Source organism: Lactuca saligna, chromosome 3 (genome assembly GCF_052625555.1).
Source record: "Lactuca saligna cultivar CGN05327 chromosome 3, ASM5262555v1, whole genome shotgun sequence".
Lineage (NCBI taxonomy): Eukaryota > Viridiplantae > Streptophyta > Magnoliopsida > Asterales > Asteraceae > Lactuca > Lactuca saligna.
In genome coordinates, this window is record NC_136419.1 from 53559904 (window position 1) to 53578045 (window position 18142).

Below are 18142 nucleotides of genomic sequence, written 5' to 3' on the forward strand. Positions count from 1 at the left end.
CCCAAAGGTCTTATACAAAAGTTTCATTAGCTACCCCCATGGTCTTTCATACAAATGTCACGGGCTACCCCTTGGGTCTTTCATGCAAGTATCACATAGACAACTAACACCTACATAGTATAGTGATAAAAACTCACCTAATAGTCTCATAAAAATTCAATAGCTGTCAAAATCCAAGCATGGGTGCTAAACGCCACCTAGATATCCATACAAGGTAAACTCTTAGGCTACCCTTCTAAAGCTAGCAATCTGACAAAAAGTCAATGAGACAAAAAAAGTCAACTTTCAAATTTAGGGTCAAAATTGTCAACATCAAACCCCCCACGTCGTGGCCTTCCTTTGGCCCCGTCGTGGGCACAAAATGCCAAAACAATCGACTGATCCCTAGTGGCCACATCGTGGGAACTTGTCTGAACAGCTCAATCGTATTAAGTTGTTTTCTTCCAATTCCATGTGCTCCAAAGTTCAGATCTAATCCTTCTCAAGGTCTTGATGGATAAAGTTTCCAACTTTATCCATTAAGACATTCAATTAAGAAAATAACTCTAAACCAAGGTCCTTAAAGACATTAAGAAGCATGACTTAACCAATAAACTCTTAATCATCAAGGTCATTCATCCATGTTTTCCAGAAAGCTTTCTTACACCAAATGGAACATAAAAGTTGGTGCTTTACGGACATGCATGTACAATGCATGTCGCTTCCATTTTTAGGTCAAAACATGGGGAAAAAAGAACTTAAATGGGACCAATAACTTCCAAGAAACTCCATATCTACAACATATGTACTTAAAGGGACCCCAAGGATCCATAAAGTTTGTGACTTTATGGAATCCTTCCACTCCATCATGCTCATTCAAGAAGAAAATGGTACAAAACCTTAGATCTAGCAATATAAAAGCATAAAGTTTGGATCTTGGCACATACCAAATGTCCGGAGAAAGTGAAGTCCCAAAGCTTCCCAAGATTCTAACAAGACCTCCAAAGCCTTCTTCTTCCTTCACAAGCAAATACCAAGCACCAAGATGATCTCAATAATCATCAAGAGGTGTTAGGGTTAGGGTTTCTGATGTTTGAGAGTGATGAAGGCTGAGGGTAAACAACCCTAGTCCATACTTTCCCTTAAATACCCGAAAAAATAGGCCTTTTGCCATCAGGTGGTTGCCACGTCATGGCCAACATATGACCACGTCGTAGCGACCAGGAATCGATGTTTGAGATCCTTCCAGCCTTGTCACGTTGTGTCGGTACCTCCACCACGTTGTGGCAATTCAAAATCAAGATTTTTAATTAAAATAAAATACCTCAACGATTCGGGTGTTATATTGACAATTCAATAATTATAGCATTAAAATTAAAATGATAATAGTTTGTAAAAAGATTGTATGTATATTGTGTAATATAGAGAAAAAAAAAAGAATGGTGTAAGAAATGTGGGTGTATCGTGTGGTTTTTATAGATAAAACTTGTGTTTAAAACAATGTTTTTTTTTAAATTAATCGTTCAACAACTACATCACCGGTCAAATATGAAGCAAACTCTTATTGGTCGTTGCATCTCGTCCTTCCCACCCACGGTACACCACGATAACGATGCACAACGAATGGTCAGGCTGGTGTGCACGACCGTTGTCCGTGGCCAGTTAGACCACAAAATGGTTCATCGATGGTATACTAATTGGTCTGATAGACCTAATGTATTATATTCCATCAATATTTAAATATTTTTCATTGAACTTTGTAAAGCGTGCATTATAAAAAAATTGATAGAGTTCATAGAAAAAATGATGTATCAATATATTAAATTTTAAAGAGTTGAATGAATAATGATGTCCTCAAAACATCTCTTATGGTAGGTTCTTAAAAAGAAAAACTTTTGAAATTCTTTTACCATCGGAGAACAAGACTTTTCATAAAAAAACACTCACAAACCTTTATCTTCCACTAACCTTTTAATTTTTTTTTTTCATATGTTTTGCATATTTGATTCCTAAATTAAGTACCATTATATTTTATATCCTAGTGATATTTAGATATTAAATTTTTTTATTAGTTAATCAGTTGATTTAATAAAAAATAAAAATGAATGTACTTTATAAAAAAGTTATATAATTTAAAAAGTAGTTGTAAAATTATCAAAATTAAAAAATAATAAATACTATAAAACATGCATTTCGGTTACATAATATTTTACTGTTTTGTAGTTTATTATCTTTTATGGTTTCGAAAAAAAAAATACCCAACAACGATAAGTTATAAATTATATGATAGAACTTATAAATGATAAATTAGTTGGAGAATTTTGTTTTTTTAAATGTTAACTATTATAAATATATTAACTAAAAATTTTTATAAAATAAAAATTAGTGAACACAGGCTCTTTATAGCCGATGAGTATGTTATGAAGAAAAGTTCTCACAAAAGGAACCACACTTATTCAAAAGCTTATTTAGATAAAAAAAAGCTTTTGAAAAGAAAAAGGATGCTCTAAACTAAAACTAGATCCGTAAAGATTTTGTCATAGCATGTGCACGTAACTACGTAAGTCACTAAGTCACTTCATCGATTTTAGAAGAAAACTTGTGAGCAGGGTTTTCATGGCCCTAAAACAAAAAAACGTCGAGAATATTGGTTGTTTTTATGAACCTCTGCAAGCTATTCCGCCATCTGAAACAAACGAAAATGTTACTCCAATGGTTGAAGCAGGAACGTTAAGCAAACTTACATTCTGGTGGCTAAATCCGTTGATGATAAAAGGAAAAACTAAAGTTCTTGACGACAAGGACATCCCAAAGTTACGAAGAGAAGATACAGCTAAAGAATGCTATTCCAGATTCATGGAGACGATGAAGAAGCGACGTGCTTCCGGTGGTCGTGGTGATTCCAATCCGTCGATATTGTCAACACTGTTCGTTTGGCAATGTAAAGAGGTCGTGATCACAGGCTTCTTTGCACTAATAAAAGTGCTCGCTTTGGCTTCTGGACCTTTGATTCTACGAGCTTTCATTAGGGTTTTCCAAGGGAAAGAAAGCTTTGAGCATGAAGGTTACTTTCTGGCGTTAGGTCTGCTACTAGCGAAATGTCTAGAATCGGTATCGGAGAGACAACTAAAGTTTGGAAGTAGAGTGATCGGACTCCAAGTGAAATCGATGTTATGTGCAGCCATTTATCAGAAGCAACTCCGGCTATCCAACGATGCTAAATTGAGTTACTCCTCCGGTCAAATAATGAACTACGCCACCGTTGATGCTACTAGAATCGGCGAGTTCCCATTGTGGTTTCATCGGGTATGGATGATACCTCTTCAGATATGTCTGGCGATAGTTATAATCTATTTTTCAGTGGGAGTTGCAACATTTGCATCTCTTTTAGTAGTAACGTTGACAGTTGTTGGAAATATCCCGTTGGGTAAGTTGCAACATGAAAACTTAACAGGACTTATGATGACACAAGACCGAAGATTGAAGGGTATAACGGAGGCTGTTACAAACATGAAGGTTTTGAAGCTGTATGCATGGGAGACGCATTTCCGGGAGGTGGTTGGAAAGTTGAGAAGCGAAGAGATGAGATGCTTATCGGCTGTTATCTCACAAAGAGGCGTCTACTTGGCTCTTTATTGGTCGTCTCCGGCGGTTGTAGGAGTAGTTACGTTTTGGTCGTGTTATTTGTTGGGAATTACACTTGATGCAGGTAATGTGTTCACGTTTCTGGCAACAATTCGGATCATTCAGGAGCCTATTCAGAGCATTCCTGATGTTGCAGCTGTGTTTATCGAGGCAAGTGTAGCGTTAGCTCGTGTTGTTAAGTTTCTTGAGGCGCCTGAATTGCAGAAAGAGGGAACAAGTCATGTGAATGTGGAAGATGATCAAGAGCTATCTGTAATAATCAAATGTGAGAGGATTTCATGGAATGATAATTCATCAACACCGACCCTAACCCATGTAAATCTTGAAGTTTCGACAGGCAAAAAGGTGGCAATATGTGGAGAGGTCGGGTCGGGTAAATCGACTCTTATATCTGCCATTCTAGGAGAGGTTCCCAACATAGAAGGCACAGTAAGTCTTCTTAAATTTTGACCTACCAAATATGTACTCTTTACCCATTACTTGTTTTTAGTCCAACAGTATTCGATATTGTCTTCCCTTTTTAAAGTCGAAGCTTCAAATCCCGCAATAACTCTAATAGAATAATTTAAAAGTAGTTTATAATATTTGCTTAAAAAAAACCATTACTTGCTTCAAACCGAATAAAATTGTTATCAGTGCAATAGCAAAAACTAATACCTCTATATAATGTCACTAATTTCAGCCAGCATCATTCGATTATTAGGCTTGATAAAGCCACAAACTGTTCATGTTAATTTTGCCACACAACATAAATAATATGTTGTTTTAGGAACAGATCAACTTGGTAAAAAAAATACGATAAGAAAAAAAAATAAACACACTCACATGCGTATTCTCTCTCCTCTCTCATCACACTAAAATGTCATTTTAGTTTGTCATTATGTCACCTTTGAGGCTAGGTGTTTGTATGGCCTTTCAAGCATATGTCAAGTGTTTTTGTCACCTATTCCCTTGTCTTATAGAGTCTTTACAATTTTTAGTATCGGATCCATATATAGAGATCGATCCCTTTCTACATACATATTATGTGTGTGTGTGGAGAGAGAGAGAGAGAGCAAGGCACATTATAAGTGAAGAGAGAGGAACTACACATCCTACCGCAGACGAGGGTGTTTGCCACAGTTGAAGTGGCGAACCACACTTCCTACCACATCCACACCCTCTAGTTTTAGCCCCACCCCACTAGATACGTCATACTTTTTATTCGACTTACCACTTCACTACATAAATATCATCTTTGTTTTAATAGCATATTCAACTTTTTTTTTCTTTATTACATTTTAATGTATTATTTTTTATAAATTTTAATGTATTAATATGCTGATCTTAATCACATATTTGTTAACGGAAAAATCCAAAACCGAAAAAACACAAAAACTGGACCAAAAAAATACATGCAAAGATCGCACTTCCATACTAAAAAACCAAGACCAGTCCCAAATAGAATGAAATGAAAAAAAAAATGTCAAAAATCAGTCTAAAAAAGACTTGTGTCGATACCGGTGGCCAAAAAAATCGGACCAATTCGAGATTGACCTAGACCGGTCCGTAGTCGTTAATGTGCATAAAACAGGCTTTTGAAAACCCTTTGAGTCGATCTTAAACCGTTTCCAACAAGAACAAAATATTCTTGATATAATTCCTTTTTAGTAAGTAATATAAATTTCAAACATAACGTTTATATTTATTAAAAAATACAAAAAAAAAATGTATATAAGTTTGAAACATAAAATTTACTAATACATAATTAATATTAATCCAGTTGATAATATAACCTTACGAGTAACAAATATTATATATATATATATATATATATATATATATATATATATATATATATATATATATATATATATATATATATATATATATATATATAATATTGTTATGAAAATAATAACTAAAATCAGAATCAACATGTACACATAAAACTTTAACACAATATTTGGTTTTAGTGACTAGTATAATAGCAATCGTTTGTGAGTGTAAACCTACTTGGGTGTGAACCTGCCATGAGTAGCTGCACCATCCTCTTTAGTTGACAAATGAATGCTTCCTTTGTTAACAATAACAACTAGAAATGGCAGCCTCTTTATTTCATACGATGAACACAATAAATTATCACAGTACTTATAGTGGCTAGCTTTAGTATAAATAGAAGTTGTAATCTGAGTTGTAAGGCATCACAAAAACAGAGAGTGTAGGAAGTAATACTTAGAGTGAGTATTAGAGGGTTCTTTCTTTTTCTTGTAATATTGAGCGTGTAAGCTCTTCTCTTTTGTTTTAGTTCTGAATAAAAGTGTGTTTCAACCCCAACAAGTGGTATCAGAGCTTGGTTAAGCTCCGGGGGAGCATTCTTTGTTTTTTGGTCAAAATTTTTTTATCTCAAAAACAATTTCGGAGTACACCATTGGAAAGGTATCGTTCCGAGGATTCCGAAAATATATTTTTTTGAATTTTTGACCACCGGAAGGCTTCCAAATCGCCGGTCAAAGTTGGTCAAAAGTCGCCGGAAAGTTGGCCGGAAAAACCAGTGTTCGCCGGAGAAGACGACACTGTAGCGACTACTGTAGCAGCAATGTAGCAGTGACGTCAGCAGCTGACCAAAGTTCAGAAAATTGCAGTTTAGCCCCTGTTCTTCCGAAAAGTGCAATTTAGCCCCTGTTTTTCAGAAAAATTGCTTTTTTGTCCCGTTTTTCAGAAAATTTTCAGTTTAGCCCCTGTTTTACATCTGTAAAAGTTCTATTTGCCCCCTGAACTTCTAAAAAGTTCATATTGGTCCCTGTACTTCAAAAAAAAAATCATTATTGTGTATGCCCAAGTATATGCCAAAAATGACTACACCAACTACGTCATCTTCTCAAGCCAAAGTTGAAAGTTTTCAAAGGACCGGGAAAGATGGTAGTGTTACGTTACACTATCCAATGCTCACGAAGATGAACTACTCGGTGTGAGCCATAAAAATGCGAGTGAATTTACAAGCACAAGGAGTATGGGATGTAATTAAAAATGCAGAAACGGACGTACGTAAAGATCGGATGGCTCTTGCGGCTATTTATCAAGCAATTCCAGAGGATGTACTTCTAATGTTAGCTGAGAAGGACACAGCTAAAGAAGCATGGGAAACGCTTAAGATGATGCACATGGGAGCCGATCGGGTCAAGGAGGCTAAAGCTCAAACCTTGAGAAGTGACTTCGAGGTGATCCGGATGAAAGACAGTGAATGGTTAGATGATTTTTCCATGAGATTGAATATTATCGTAACCGGTATTCGATCTCTAGGTGAAAAGATTGAAGAAATAACGGTTGTGAAGAAGTTTCTGCGAGCCGTACCGATACGATTTATACAAATCGTAATATCTATCGAGCAATTCGGAGATTTGAAGAATATGACGGTGGAAGAAGTTGTGGGTCGTCTTAAGACCCATGAAGAGAGACTTCGAAGCTATGGAGAAAAAGACCTTCTCTATTGCTTACACATGCCGAGTGGGCATCTCGTTCAAAGCAAACTGAAGAGAGAAACTCGTCAAACACTTCAAGAGGACGAGGAGGACATGGTAACCGAGGCCGGGGACGAGGCCGAGGTCGTGGACGTGGCCAAGGAGGTGGTCGCGAGTACAATACAAATCGGAATGACCATAATCCTTCTCGAAAGGATAAAAGTAAAATCAAATGTTTTACTTGTGAACAATTTGGTCATTATGCGTCGGAGTGTCCAAACAAGAATCGAGGTGAGGAGGCGAACCTCGCTCAAGCCAACGAAGAAGAGCCTATTTTGATGATGGCAGCTGCACAAGAATATGCAAACAAAAAGGTGTCTCTAAGAGAGAAGATTTGTGTTAATCTTCTTACATTTGGAGAAAGTCGAGTCGAGTCCGAGGTATGGTATCTCGACAATGGTGCTAGCAATCACATGACTGGAGACCGCTCAAAGTTTCGCGAACTAGATGAGCACGTTACGGGTCACGTGAAATTTGGGGATGGTTCGTCCGTCGCTATTTTAGGAAAATGGTCGATTTTATTCGATAGCAAAAATGGTGATAATGGATGGGTCGGATCTGACATTGTTTGACGGAAACAAAACTCTACTTTTGAGAGTTAAACGATCCCCAAACCGGTTATATAAAACTCCTTTAAGGACCGGTAGACCGACTTGTCTTTTAGCAACAAAAGACGAACCAACTTGGATATGGCATTCTAGACTCGGTCGTGTTAACTTTCTCGCCTTAAAGAAGTTGTCCGAAAAGAATATGGCAATCGGAGTCCCAAAGATTGAGCACCCAAACCAAGTATGTGAAGGGTGCGTTCTTTCCAAACAAACCCGAATTCCTTTCCCGGATCATGCAGTTTTTCGGGCTTAAAAACCTCTACAACTTGTTCATGCGGACTTATGTGGTCCGATCACACCTACATCTGTTGGAGGGAGTAAATATTTTCTCCTTTTAGTAGACGATTTTAGCCGGTGGATGTGGGTTTACATGCTATCGGAGAAGTCTCAAGCCTTGAGCGCTTTCAAACGGTTCAAGTTGATGGTTGAAAAGAATTCGGGTTATCAAATAAAGATACTTCGAACGGACCGAGGGGGAGAATTCACTTCAAAAGAATTCTCATTATTTTGTGAAGAAAATGGTATTCAAAGGCATCTTACAACACCATATTTGCCTCAACAGAACGGAGTTGTAGAAAGGCGAAATCGAACCGTTATGGACATGGAAAGAAGTCTGCTCAAAGGTAGAAATGTCCCGGGAGAGTTTTGGGGAGAAGCGGTTAGACATGCAATTTATCTTCTCAACCGCCTGCCAACAAAAGCACTTCCCGACAAGACACCTTATGAAACATGGTTTGGCAAAAAGCCTAACCTTGAACATCTAAAAGTTTTTGGTTGTGTTGCTTTTGCTAAACTTGTAGGTGGTCACTTGAAGAAACTTGATGATCGAAGTAAAAAGATGGTGTATGTAGGTGTGGAAGATGGAACTAAAGGCAACCGTTTGTTTGATCCGCAAGACCGAAAGTTGCGAGTTAGTCGCGATGTTGTTTTTGACGAAAAAGAAGAATGGAATTGGTACAAAAACAAAGAAGAAGAGATGGCGACTCCTAAGACCTTTACCATAATTGAACCACAACCCCAAATACACCTCGAAACACCTCAAAATGACCCCTAAATAAACCCGGAACAACCAAACAGTCCAGGAATCGATGTTATCCAAGTTGGACAACCATATGCTGAATTTGACGAGCCTGAACCGGCCCCACAAACTCCTGTCTCAGCCCCGTTTTCTTCAACCTCGCCCCATATGGAAAGCCCTTCTAGTGAGATTGGGCCAAGGGGATTATGTCCATTAACCGATATCTATTTTGAAGGCGAAAATGTGTTCCTTGAACCCGGAGAATTGTTGATGATTGTAGCAGATCAACCCTTGAATTTTAAAGAGGCAATTAACCTCTAAAGCATGGCAGGAGGCTATGCAAGCAGAGTTGGATGCAATCAAGAAGAACAAGACATGGCAACTTACCAATTTGCCACCCGGAAACAAAGCAATCGGTTTGAAATGGGTGTTTAAAGTGAAGAAAGACAACTTGGGAAAAGTGGTGAAGCATAAAGCTCGACTTGTAGCAAAAGGATTTGTACAAAAGGAAGGAGTCGACTTTGATGAAGTTTTTGCACCTGTAGCATGACTTGACACCGTAAGACTCATTCTTGCCTTAGCAGCTCAACATGGGTGGGTTGTCCACCATCTCGATGTCAAGTCAGCTTTTCTTAATGGAGATCTCAAAGAGGAGGTTTATGTCACCCAACCAGAAGGTTATGTTGATAGAGCAAACAGTCATAAGGTGTTCAAGCTTCATAAAAGCTCTTTATGGTCTACGACAAGCTCCTCGAGCTTGGAACATTTGTTTGGATAAAAGCTTAAAAAGGCTTGGTTTTACAAAAAGTTCACAAGACCCAGCTGTTTACAAAAGGAACTCAAAAGACAAAATTCTTATTGTTGGTGTCTATGTTGATGACCTGATCATTACCGGATCGAGCACTAACGACGTTGTCGAATTCAAAGAACAAATGAAGAAAGAATTCGAAATGAGTGACTTGGGATTACTTTCTTACTACCTTGGAATCGAAGTTTCGCAAAAGAAGTGGGGAATATCTTTGCGACAAACAGCTTATGCAAAGAAGATTTTAGAGCAATTTGGGTTGCTGGATTGCAATCCGACAACGTCACCAATGGAACCTAAGTTGAAGGTTAAAAAGGATGAAGATGGTGAAAAAGTTGATCCAACTGAATATAGGCGAGTGGTAGGTTGTTTGAGGTAGTTGACTCACACTCGACCGGACTTGTCATTTTCAGTTGGAATTGCAAGTCGTTTCATGGAGGAACCGACCGTTTTGCACTTCCAAGTTGTGAAACACATCTTACGGTATGTGAAAGGAACTGTTGATTATGGAATCAATTATGGAAGAGGTCGTGAAATTGAAGATTTGGTTGGTTTTACCGATAGTGATCTTGGAGGTGACCCTGTTGATAGCAAGAGCACAAGTGGAATGATTTTCTATCTAGGAAGGAACTTGATAACTTGGCAATCCCAAAAGCAAAAGATTGTTGCTTTGTGCACGTGTGAAGCCGAGTTCATGGCAGCTACAACAGCAGCATGTCAAGCCATTTGGCTTGCTAATCTCGTGAAGGAGCTCACGGGACATCATATCATGCATATCACCTTATATGTTGATAACAAGTCAGCAATCGCATTGATGAAAAATCATGTGTTTCATGGACGAAGCAAACACATTGACATTCGTTATCACTTCATACGGGAATGTGTTGAACGTGGGCAAATTATAGTAGAATATGTCAACTCGAAGGATCAACGGGCGGACATCTTTACAAAGGCTTTAGCATACGTGAAACATGGTGAAATGCGAAACATGATCGGAGTGACGAATCTCGAGCCAAGTTCGGTTTAAGGGGGAAAATGTGAGTGTAAACCTACTTGGGTGTGAACCTGCCATGAGTAGCTGCACCATCCTCTTTAGTTGACAAATGAATGCCTCCTTTGTTGACAATAACAACTAGAAATGGCAGCCTCTTTATTTCATACGATGAACACAATAAATTGTCACAATACTTATAGTGGCTAGCTTTAGTATAAATAGAAGTTGTAATCTGAGTTGTAAGGCACCACAACAACAGAGAGTGTAGGGAGTAATACTTAGAGTGAGTATTAGAGGGTTGTTTCTTTTTCTTGTAATATTGAGCATGTAAGCTCTTCTCTTTTGTTTTAGTTCTGAATAAAAGTGTGTTTCAACCCCAACAACGTTAACTGTATTTGGTTTCATATTGTTCACGAGCATCATGTATAGATATAATGGTATAATAAATCAATCCAATTGAGTTATTTTACATTAAAACACATGGATAAATAGGTTTTGGGCTTCGATTAAAGATCGTATTATTAGTTTGAAATTGGATTTTGAATTTTTCAGGTTGAAGTTTATGGCAAGGTAGCATACGTTTCGCAAACGGCATGGATCCAAACGGGGACTATTCGAGAAAATATTCTATTTGGAATGTTGATGGATGAGGAAAAGTATGAAAAAGTAGTAACACAATGCTCACTTGTGAAGGATATCGAGATGTTTCCATTTGGAGACCAAACAATTATTGGAGAACGAGGCATAAATCTTAGTGGTGGACAAAAACAACGAGTTCAACTTGCTCGGGCATTATATCAAGATGCAGATATATACCTCTTGGATGATCCGTTCAGTGCAGTTGATGCACATACTGCATCCAGTTTGTTCAAGGTAATCATCATTTTCATGTCTCTCTTTAAAAAATACAATTCGTTGAAACGTTTTTTATTTATAGGAATACATCATGGATGCTCTATCTAGCAAGACGGTGTTGCTTGTAACTCACCAAGTTGATTTCTTGCCAGCTTTTGACGATATCCTGGTGAGCTCATGACCTATTTCACAAACTGGTTGTTTTAACGTTTTTAAGTTTTTCCACTCTTAACGACTTTTGATTCCATTTACAGTTAATGGTAGATGGGAAGATCGTGCAAACAGGAACATATGAGAAATTACTTGCATCCTGTAGAGAGTTCAAAAACCTTATGATCACACTTAGGGATACTTCCAATTCAGATAATCAAGAAGCACATGATGATTCTCAACACAGATTTAAAGCTCTATTTCAAGAAACCAAAAAAACTAATCCTAAAGAAGAAATTCTAGGAGAACAATTGCTTAAGCAAGAAGAAAAAGAAGCAGGGGACACGGGTTTTAAACCGTACAAACAATATCTTAGCCAGAGCAACGGTGTTTTCTACTTCTCTATGTTGGTTTTGATAAATTTTGTGTACATAATCGGGCAGGTGTTGCAGAATCTATGGTTGGCTAAGGAAGTGCACAGTTTTGGTGTAAACCATAGGAACATGTTACTAGTATACACGAGCCTCGCTTTCGTGGTTATAATCTTATTATTTAGTAGATCTTACTTTGCTGTTAAACTAGGGGTTAAGACATCGATAACAATGTTTATGAAGTTGATTACATCACTTTTTCGAGCACCAATGGCCTTTTATGACTCAACACCTATCGGAAGGATCATCAGTCGTGTAAGTTGATATGTTTTTACATATAAAATTATGCTCGAATGAACTACAAGAAACTTAGGAATCTTCTTTTGTTAGGTGTCATCCGATCTTAGCATTGTGGACCTTGAATTGGCAATAAAGCTTACGATGTGTGTAGGAGCAACGATGAATGCTTACTTAAGCTTTGGAGTCTTGGCGTTCCTAACTTGGCCTACTTTGTTCATTATCATTCCCACGGTTTATGTGACGATACTTCTACAGGTAAAAAAGGCTATACTTTGATTTCTAAATGCCTACTAAATTCAAAAGCTAAATAATCCATAGAAGGAATGTGTTATTAAATGTAACTGCAAACAACTATCATTGTGAAGAATGACCCAACAACTATCATTATAAAAAAATAAAAATAAAAAACCTAATGACATAAAAGCTTTTAAGGTTGGTTGACAGAAATGTTGGGTTTTATCTTTTGCATATTTTGGTTCATTAAAAACGGGAGTTTGCAACTTTTTTCAGTTTTACCTTTTTGCAGATTTATCTGGTAAAATCGTACATTTCTACGAAACTTAAAGACTTTAAGGAACCATAAAAAAGGGTAAAACCAAACATTTATGTCAACCTTAAAGGGGTTTAATGAATCAGAGAAATACGCTAAAGGGTATAATTGGAAAAAAAAAAGGTGCAAACTTCCAACTTTAATGAAACAAAAGTACGATAAAACGGTAAAACCGAATATTTTTGTCAAACGGACTTTTATATTATTAGGCATATGAAGAATGGCTTCTCTTAAAGACTATGACTTATTTAACTAAAAATGGAGACTAGTTCTAACAAAAATAAAAACCTTGTACATGTATGTTCCGCAACCTAAGCTTTTAGCTTTTGATAAAGAACTAAATTTAAAAATAAAAATAAATATAAAAATAACTCCGTTTTAAAATACAAGTTTAAACTTTTATTTTAAAAAAAAAAACTTCAATCTAAAAAATATCTTAAATAGTTTTCAAAAACTTTTAGCTTTTACTTTTATATAATTCTATAATTTTAAAAACTTAAAACTATTTTTATCGAACACTTATACACAAATATAATATATAGTTTCTAGTTACCACCTACAACCTACCACCCACCACCCACCACTTATCTGTTACCGACTTGTTTTGCCAAACATACCATATACCTAACGCTCCCTTCTTGAGCTAATAATGTATTTGCATTTAGATTAATACATTGAATTTAGTTACTCCAAGCATGCCACGAAGCTTCTCAGATTTTTCTAGCTTCAGTGGATTTGTTATAACATCTGTAGTTAAGTTCTAATTGTTGTAGTAGCTTAGCTTGACAAGTCCATCTTTCACCGGGTCTCATAGAAAATGTAATCATATATCAATATGTTTACTCTTGTTGTGAAACATTTAATTATTTTGGTATCTCCAACTAGGGGTGTTATTTGGTTCGTTTTTTTGGTTTTCGGTTAAATTAGTTCGGTTTTATCAATTTTGGTTTATTCGGTTACAGTTTATTTTGTTTGGTTTACCGGTTAAACCGAATAAATTTTTGCAAGTAAATATAAATATTAAACTAAAAGAAAAAATGTGCTAAACTTTTGCCAAATAAAAATAATACACTAATATATGACATTATATTCAATCTTTCATGTGATGTGTGGAAGAATTGATGCCATAATACAAGTTGAAGAGATGTGTTAACATAGCTTTAATGGCATATGAAGATGAAAAAAAAAACAACAAAAGATTAATTGACATTTGGTTGATTTGTTTTTGATTTTGAATACAAAATAAACATTATAAATTTATAATGGTTACTAACTAAATAATAAGTTATTAAAATATAAGTAATTAATCTATAAATTTATATATAAAATATTAAATCATAGATATAAACTATGACTATATATACTAATATTATAGCTTCTTTGGTTTTTTTCAGCTTAACCAAAATAATAAAAATTTAACCAAAATCAAACCAGATAAGATATCTTTATTTGTTTAACCAAATCAAATTAACCGAAAACCAAATAACTCAAACCAAAACTAAACATCATCTGGTTTAGTTTGATTATTCAATTTTGGTTTTTTATCTTTGGTTTTTCGCACCCTATCTCCAACCAAACTCCAAATAGGCAAATATCATTTTTAACTCCATTCTTCTCGATGTCACCCCATTTCTTGCACCATTTGGTGTGAATACTATAACAAAATATAAAGTGATATTATTCATGGAGTTCAACTTTTGGTTTCAGTTTTAGTCCTTTTTATTTTAGGTTTATAGATTTCTAGTTTATTTTAATTACTAATTAAAAATAAATGCTATTTACTATGTGTGATATAATGTTATATATTAAAGGTTTATAGATTTCTAGTTTATTTTAATTACTAATTAAATATAAATGATATTTAATATATGTGATATAATGTTATACATTAAATGAGATTAGTTAATATAAATATAAAGTTTAATCTTTATGTATTGAATCTTATATATATATATATATATATATATATATATATATATATATATATATATATATATATATATATATATATATATATATATATATATATATATATTACAGCACAAATATTCTAATAAAACATGCAATAAACCTATATAAGCGATATTTTTGACAATCTATATAAATTATAAAAAGATATATGGGGGAATACACTTTTTGCTGTAAAAATAACTTACAAAAGGAATAGAATCTGAAATTAAAGACTATTTGCATCAATTGTTATTTTATTTAGATGTAAAAAATAAATGTGGGCTGGATATGGTTTTAGTATATCGTTAGAGCTTTATTAGGCAATTCCAGTTCATGTTTTCTCTTCAACGCCCTTACCAACCTTACAATATGACCTGCAAACCATATTTCACCTTTGAGTTTTGCCTCTGTTGTGGAAAGGAAACCACGGGTTTTGGTTGTTTATTTGAGGACTAAGAAACAACTTTAGTCCCCACCATTAAAACAAACCCGAAAGTACTTCTATATCATCCCTTAAAATACACCTACTTTGAAATTTTCTTTATGCTATTGAAACTTCATTTTTCATAAAATATTGCAACGGAAAACTCCAGACATTTTCAAACATTAACAAAATATAAATGTTTAGAAATTAAAGAGAACATAAAGATATGTATTAATCAATCATCAAACATCAGTAAATAATAAATACCAAGTCATGCCAAAACATCGAGAGTACTAAATACTAAACTATCTCCAATCTTTCAAGTAAACCTGTGTCTCTATCCACAAGTGACTCTGACGCCACTATTTCAAACATCAAAATAATATCTCACACTAGCAAGCATGACCGGTTACATAGATTTTGACTCGATAATATATATATATATATATATATATATATATATATATATATATATATATATATATATATATATATATATATATATATATATATATATATATATATATAAGCTCATATGAAATAGCATCAATATGGAATCACTTCAAGTCTTTAATTTCAACATCAACATCTAAACACTAGGACTTATTTATGAAATAAAAGATTAATTCAAACACAAATAAAAAAGGACATATACCCAACATGTATTTAATACCTAAAAACAACATGCCATTTGATTATTTTTCACATAGAAATTGTACAACGCTTCTGCAAAGGAGTTAATGCGATTGGATGGCACGAGTAAGTCATTAGTAGCAAGCCATCTCGCACAGTCGATCGCCGGAGCTGTAACCATCCGTGCATTTGGCAAAGAAGATGGTTTCTTTCTAGAACATATGCACCTTATTGATGGCAACGCGAGTCCATTTTTTCATAGTTTTTCAGCAAATGAGTGGTTGATCCAACGTCTTGAAATGCTATGTGCACTTGTTGTTTCAATGTCTGCCTTGGCCATAACTTTGCTTCCATTTCAAGCTTCTGACTCAGGTTAGTGATTAATGATTTCAAAACCATATATATAATCTCAAAAACGACTAGAAAGAAACGGTGTTTTTGGTGTAATTAATAATGATAGGTATCATTGGAATGGCTCTTTCTTATGGGCTCTCATTGAACGCTGCTCTTGTTGCTTCCATCCAATTTCAATGCCAACTTTCAAATCAGATAGTTTCTGTCGAAAGACTAGAGCAACACATGCATATTCCTAGTGAAGCCCCAGAAATCATAGAAGCCAACCGACCCTCAACAAGTTGGCCAAGTATCGGTAGAGTTGATATTCAAAACCTTAAAGTACGTAACATTTTCAAACTTATTTCCAAGCATGTATTATTCACTCTTGTAACTTTTGTTGACTATTTGTTTATGTGTTGATATGCAGATTAGATATCAACCGAATTCCCCATTGGTACTTCAAGGAATCAATTGTGTATTTGAAGGAGGACATAAAATTGGAATTGTTGGAAGGACAGGGAGTGGAAAAACAACTTTGATAAGTGCTTTGTTTCGACTAGTTGAACCTACACAAGGAAGGATTGTTATAGATGACTTAGATATCACTTCTATTGGCCTTCATGACCTTCGATCAAGTTTTGGTATCATCCCACAAGAACCAACTCTATTTAGTGGTTCCATTCGATATAATCTTGATCCCCTAGCAGAACATAGTGATCAGGAACTGTGGAAGGTAACAACATATCACAATCAGACATGTTTTAATCAAAAGCCATCAACAAATGCTAATGATCATTGTGTATTCTAGGTTCTTGAAAAATGCCAACTTCGAGAGGTGATTCAAGATAAAAAAGAGGGGTTAGACTCGTTAGGTAAGAAGCTTTATAACTTCTACATTAGACTAAAGATTAAGATGGTGTTTTGGTATTAATTATATAATGATGTAAATACAGTTGTGCAAGATGGCTTGAATTGGAGTTTGGGACAACGACAATTATTCTGTTTAGGAAGAGCCCTTTTGAAAAGACGAAAGATATTGATACTTGATGAAGCCACAGCTTCAATCGACAATGCAACAGATACAATTATCCAAAAAACGATTCGGGAAGAATTTCAACAATGTACAGTAATAACAGTTGCACACAGAATACCAACCGTTATAGACTGTACAATGGTACTTGTTATGAAGGATGGTGAGTTCTTTCCTATATCTTTCTACTAACTAGCTACCTTTAACTTTTCACAAGCAAACAATTGCTCTTACAAAAATTGCCCACAAAAACATGTATTTTGCAAGTAGTACAAATTCGAAAATCCTCCATCCTTTCACAAGTTGTGGCTTCTTACAATTTTCAAGAACGAGTAAAGGAATTCAAAATGCATGCTGATCCTTTTGAAATAAATGAGAATTATGCTTGTATGTTACAGGAAAGGTGATGGAGTATGACAAGCCCATGAAACTAATGAATGAATCAGCTTCCTTATTCGCACAGCTTGTTAATGAATATTGGTCACAACATAAAGCCTCCGGACTGGACTAGGTAAGATTTGCGCTACAAAAATAATCCACATATATATATATATATATATATATATATATATATATATATATATATATATATATATATATATATATATATATATATATATATATATATAACAAGGACTTTTCTTGTAGTGTGAATTGTGTATGATTTCATATCCCCTTTCTCGTTTTTCAGATCAAGTGAGACCTCATAAGATGCAATGCCAATCAATAATTAGATTTTCTCCTTGATTATGAAGAAATTGAGAATGATCTCCATGTAATTTACCTTTTTACATCGTAAGATGCAATGCCTTACGATTTGTTTTGAAAAGGAACAACTATATATCATCTATTTTAAGTTTTCAGCATCTCTTATATCGGCCACGTCTTTGGTACACTCAGGTATGTGCTTTTTTTAACAAGCTAATTCATCTGTTTATGATCATGGATAATCTGATCTTATTATAAAACCATAATTTTATAAGAATTAACGTAA

The 18142-nt window shown here is 35.0% G+C and overlaps 1 protein-coding gene across 2 annotated transcripts; it reads left to right on the forward strand.

Moving 5' to 3' along the window:
- The first annotated feature begins 2534 nt into the window (after positions 1 to 2534).
- On the forward strand, positions 2535 to 18114 carry LOC145036585 (ABC transporter C family member 10-like). Of its 2 annotated transcripts, XM_078985045.1 has the most exons (13): positions 2535 to 3889; positions 3953 to 4053; positions 11102 to 11422; positions 11487 to 11573; positions 11659 to 12240; positions 12316 to 12480; positions 15860 to 16154; positions 16243 to 16457; positions 16546 to 16851; positions 16927 to 16990; positions 17072 to 17311; positions 17547 to 17659; positions 17840 to 18106. In XM_078985045.1, the coding sequence occupies exons 1-12, from the start codon at positions 2596 to 2598 to the stop codon at positions 17657 to 17659; spliced, it is 3783 nt and encodes a 1260-aa protein (XP_078841171.1). In that variant the 5' UTR covers positions 2535 to 2595; the 3' UTR covers positions 17840 to 18106. The 2 variants fall into 2 exon arrangements, with proteins under 2 accessions (XP_078841171.1, XP_078841170.1); XM_078985044.1 differs by having other exon boundaries at positions 2535 to 4053; positions 17840 to 18114.
- The last annotated feature ends 28 nt before the right edge of the window (positions 18115 to 18142 follow it).

Bases quoted from the DNA above. Each gene is read 5' to 3' on its own strand.
- LOC145036585 (XM_078985044.1), top strand. From the start codon at position 2,596: ATGGCCCTAAAACAAAAAAACGTCGAGAATATTGGTTGTTTTTATGAA. The intron at 16,155-16,242 runs GTTAGTGATTAA...TAATAATGATAG, and splicing joins ATTTCAAGCTTCTGACTCAG to GTATCATTGGAATGGCTCTT. The intron at 16,458-16,545 runs GTACGTAACATT...GTTGATATGCAG, and splicing joins TTGATATTCAAAACCTTAAA to ATTAGATATCAACCGAATTC.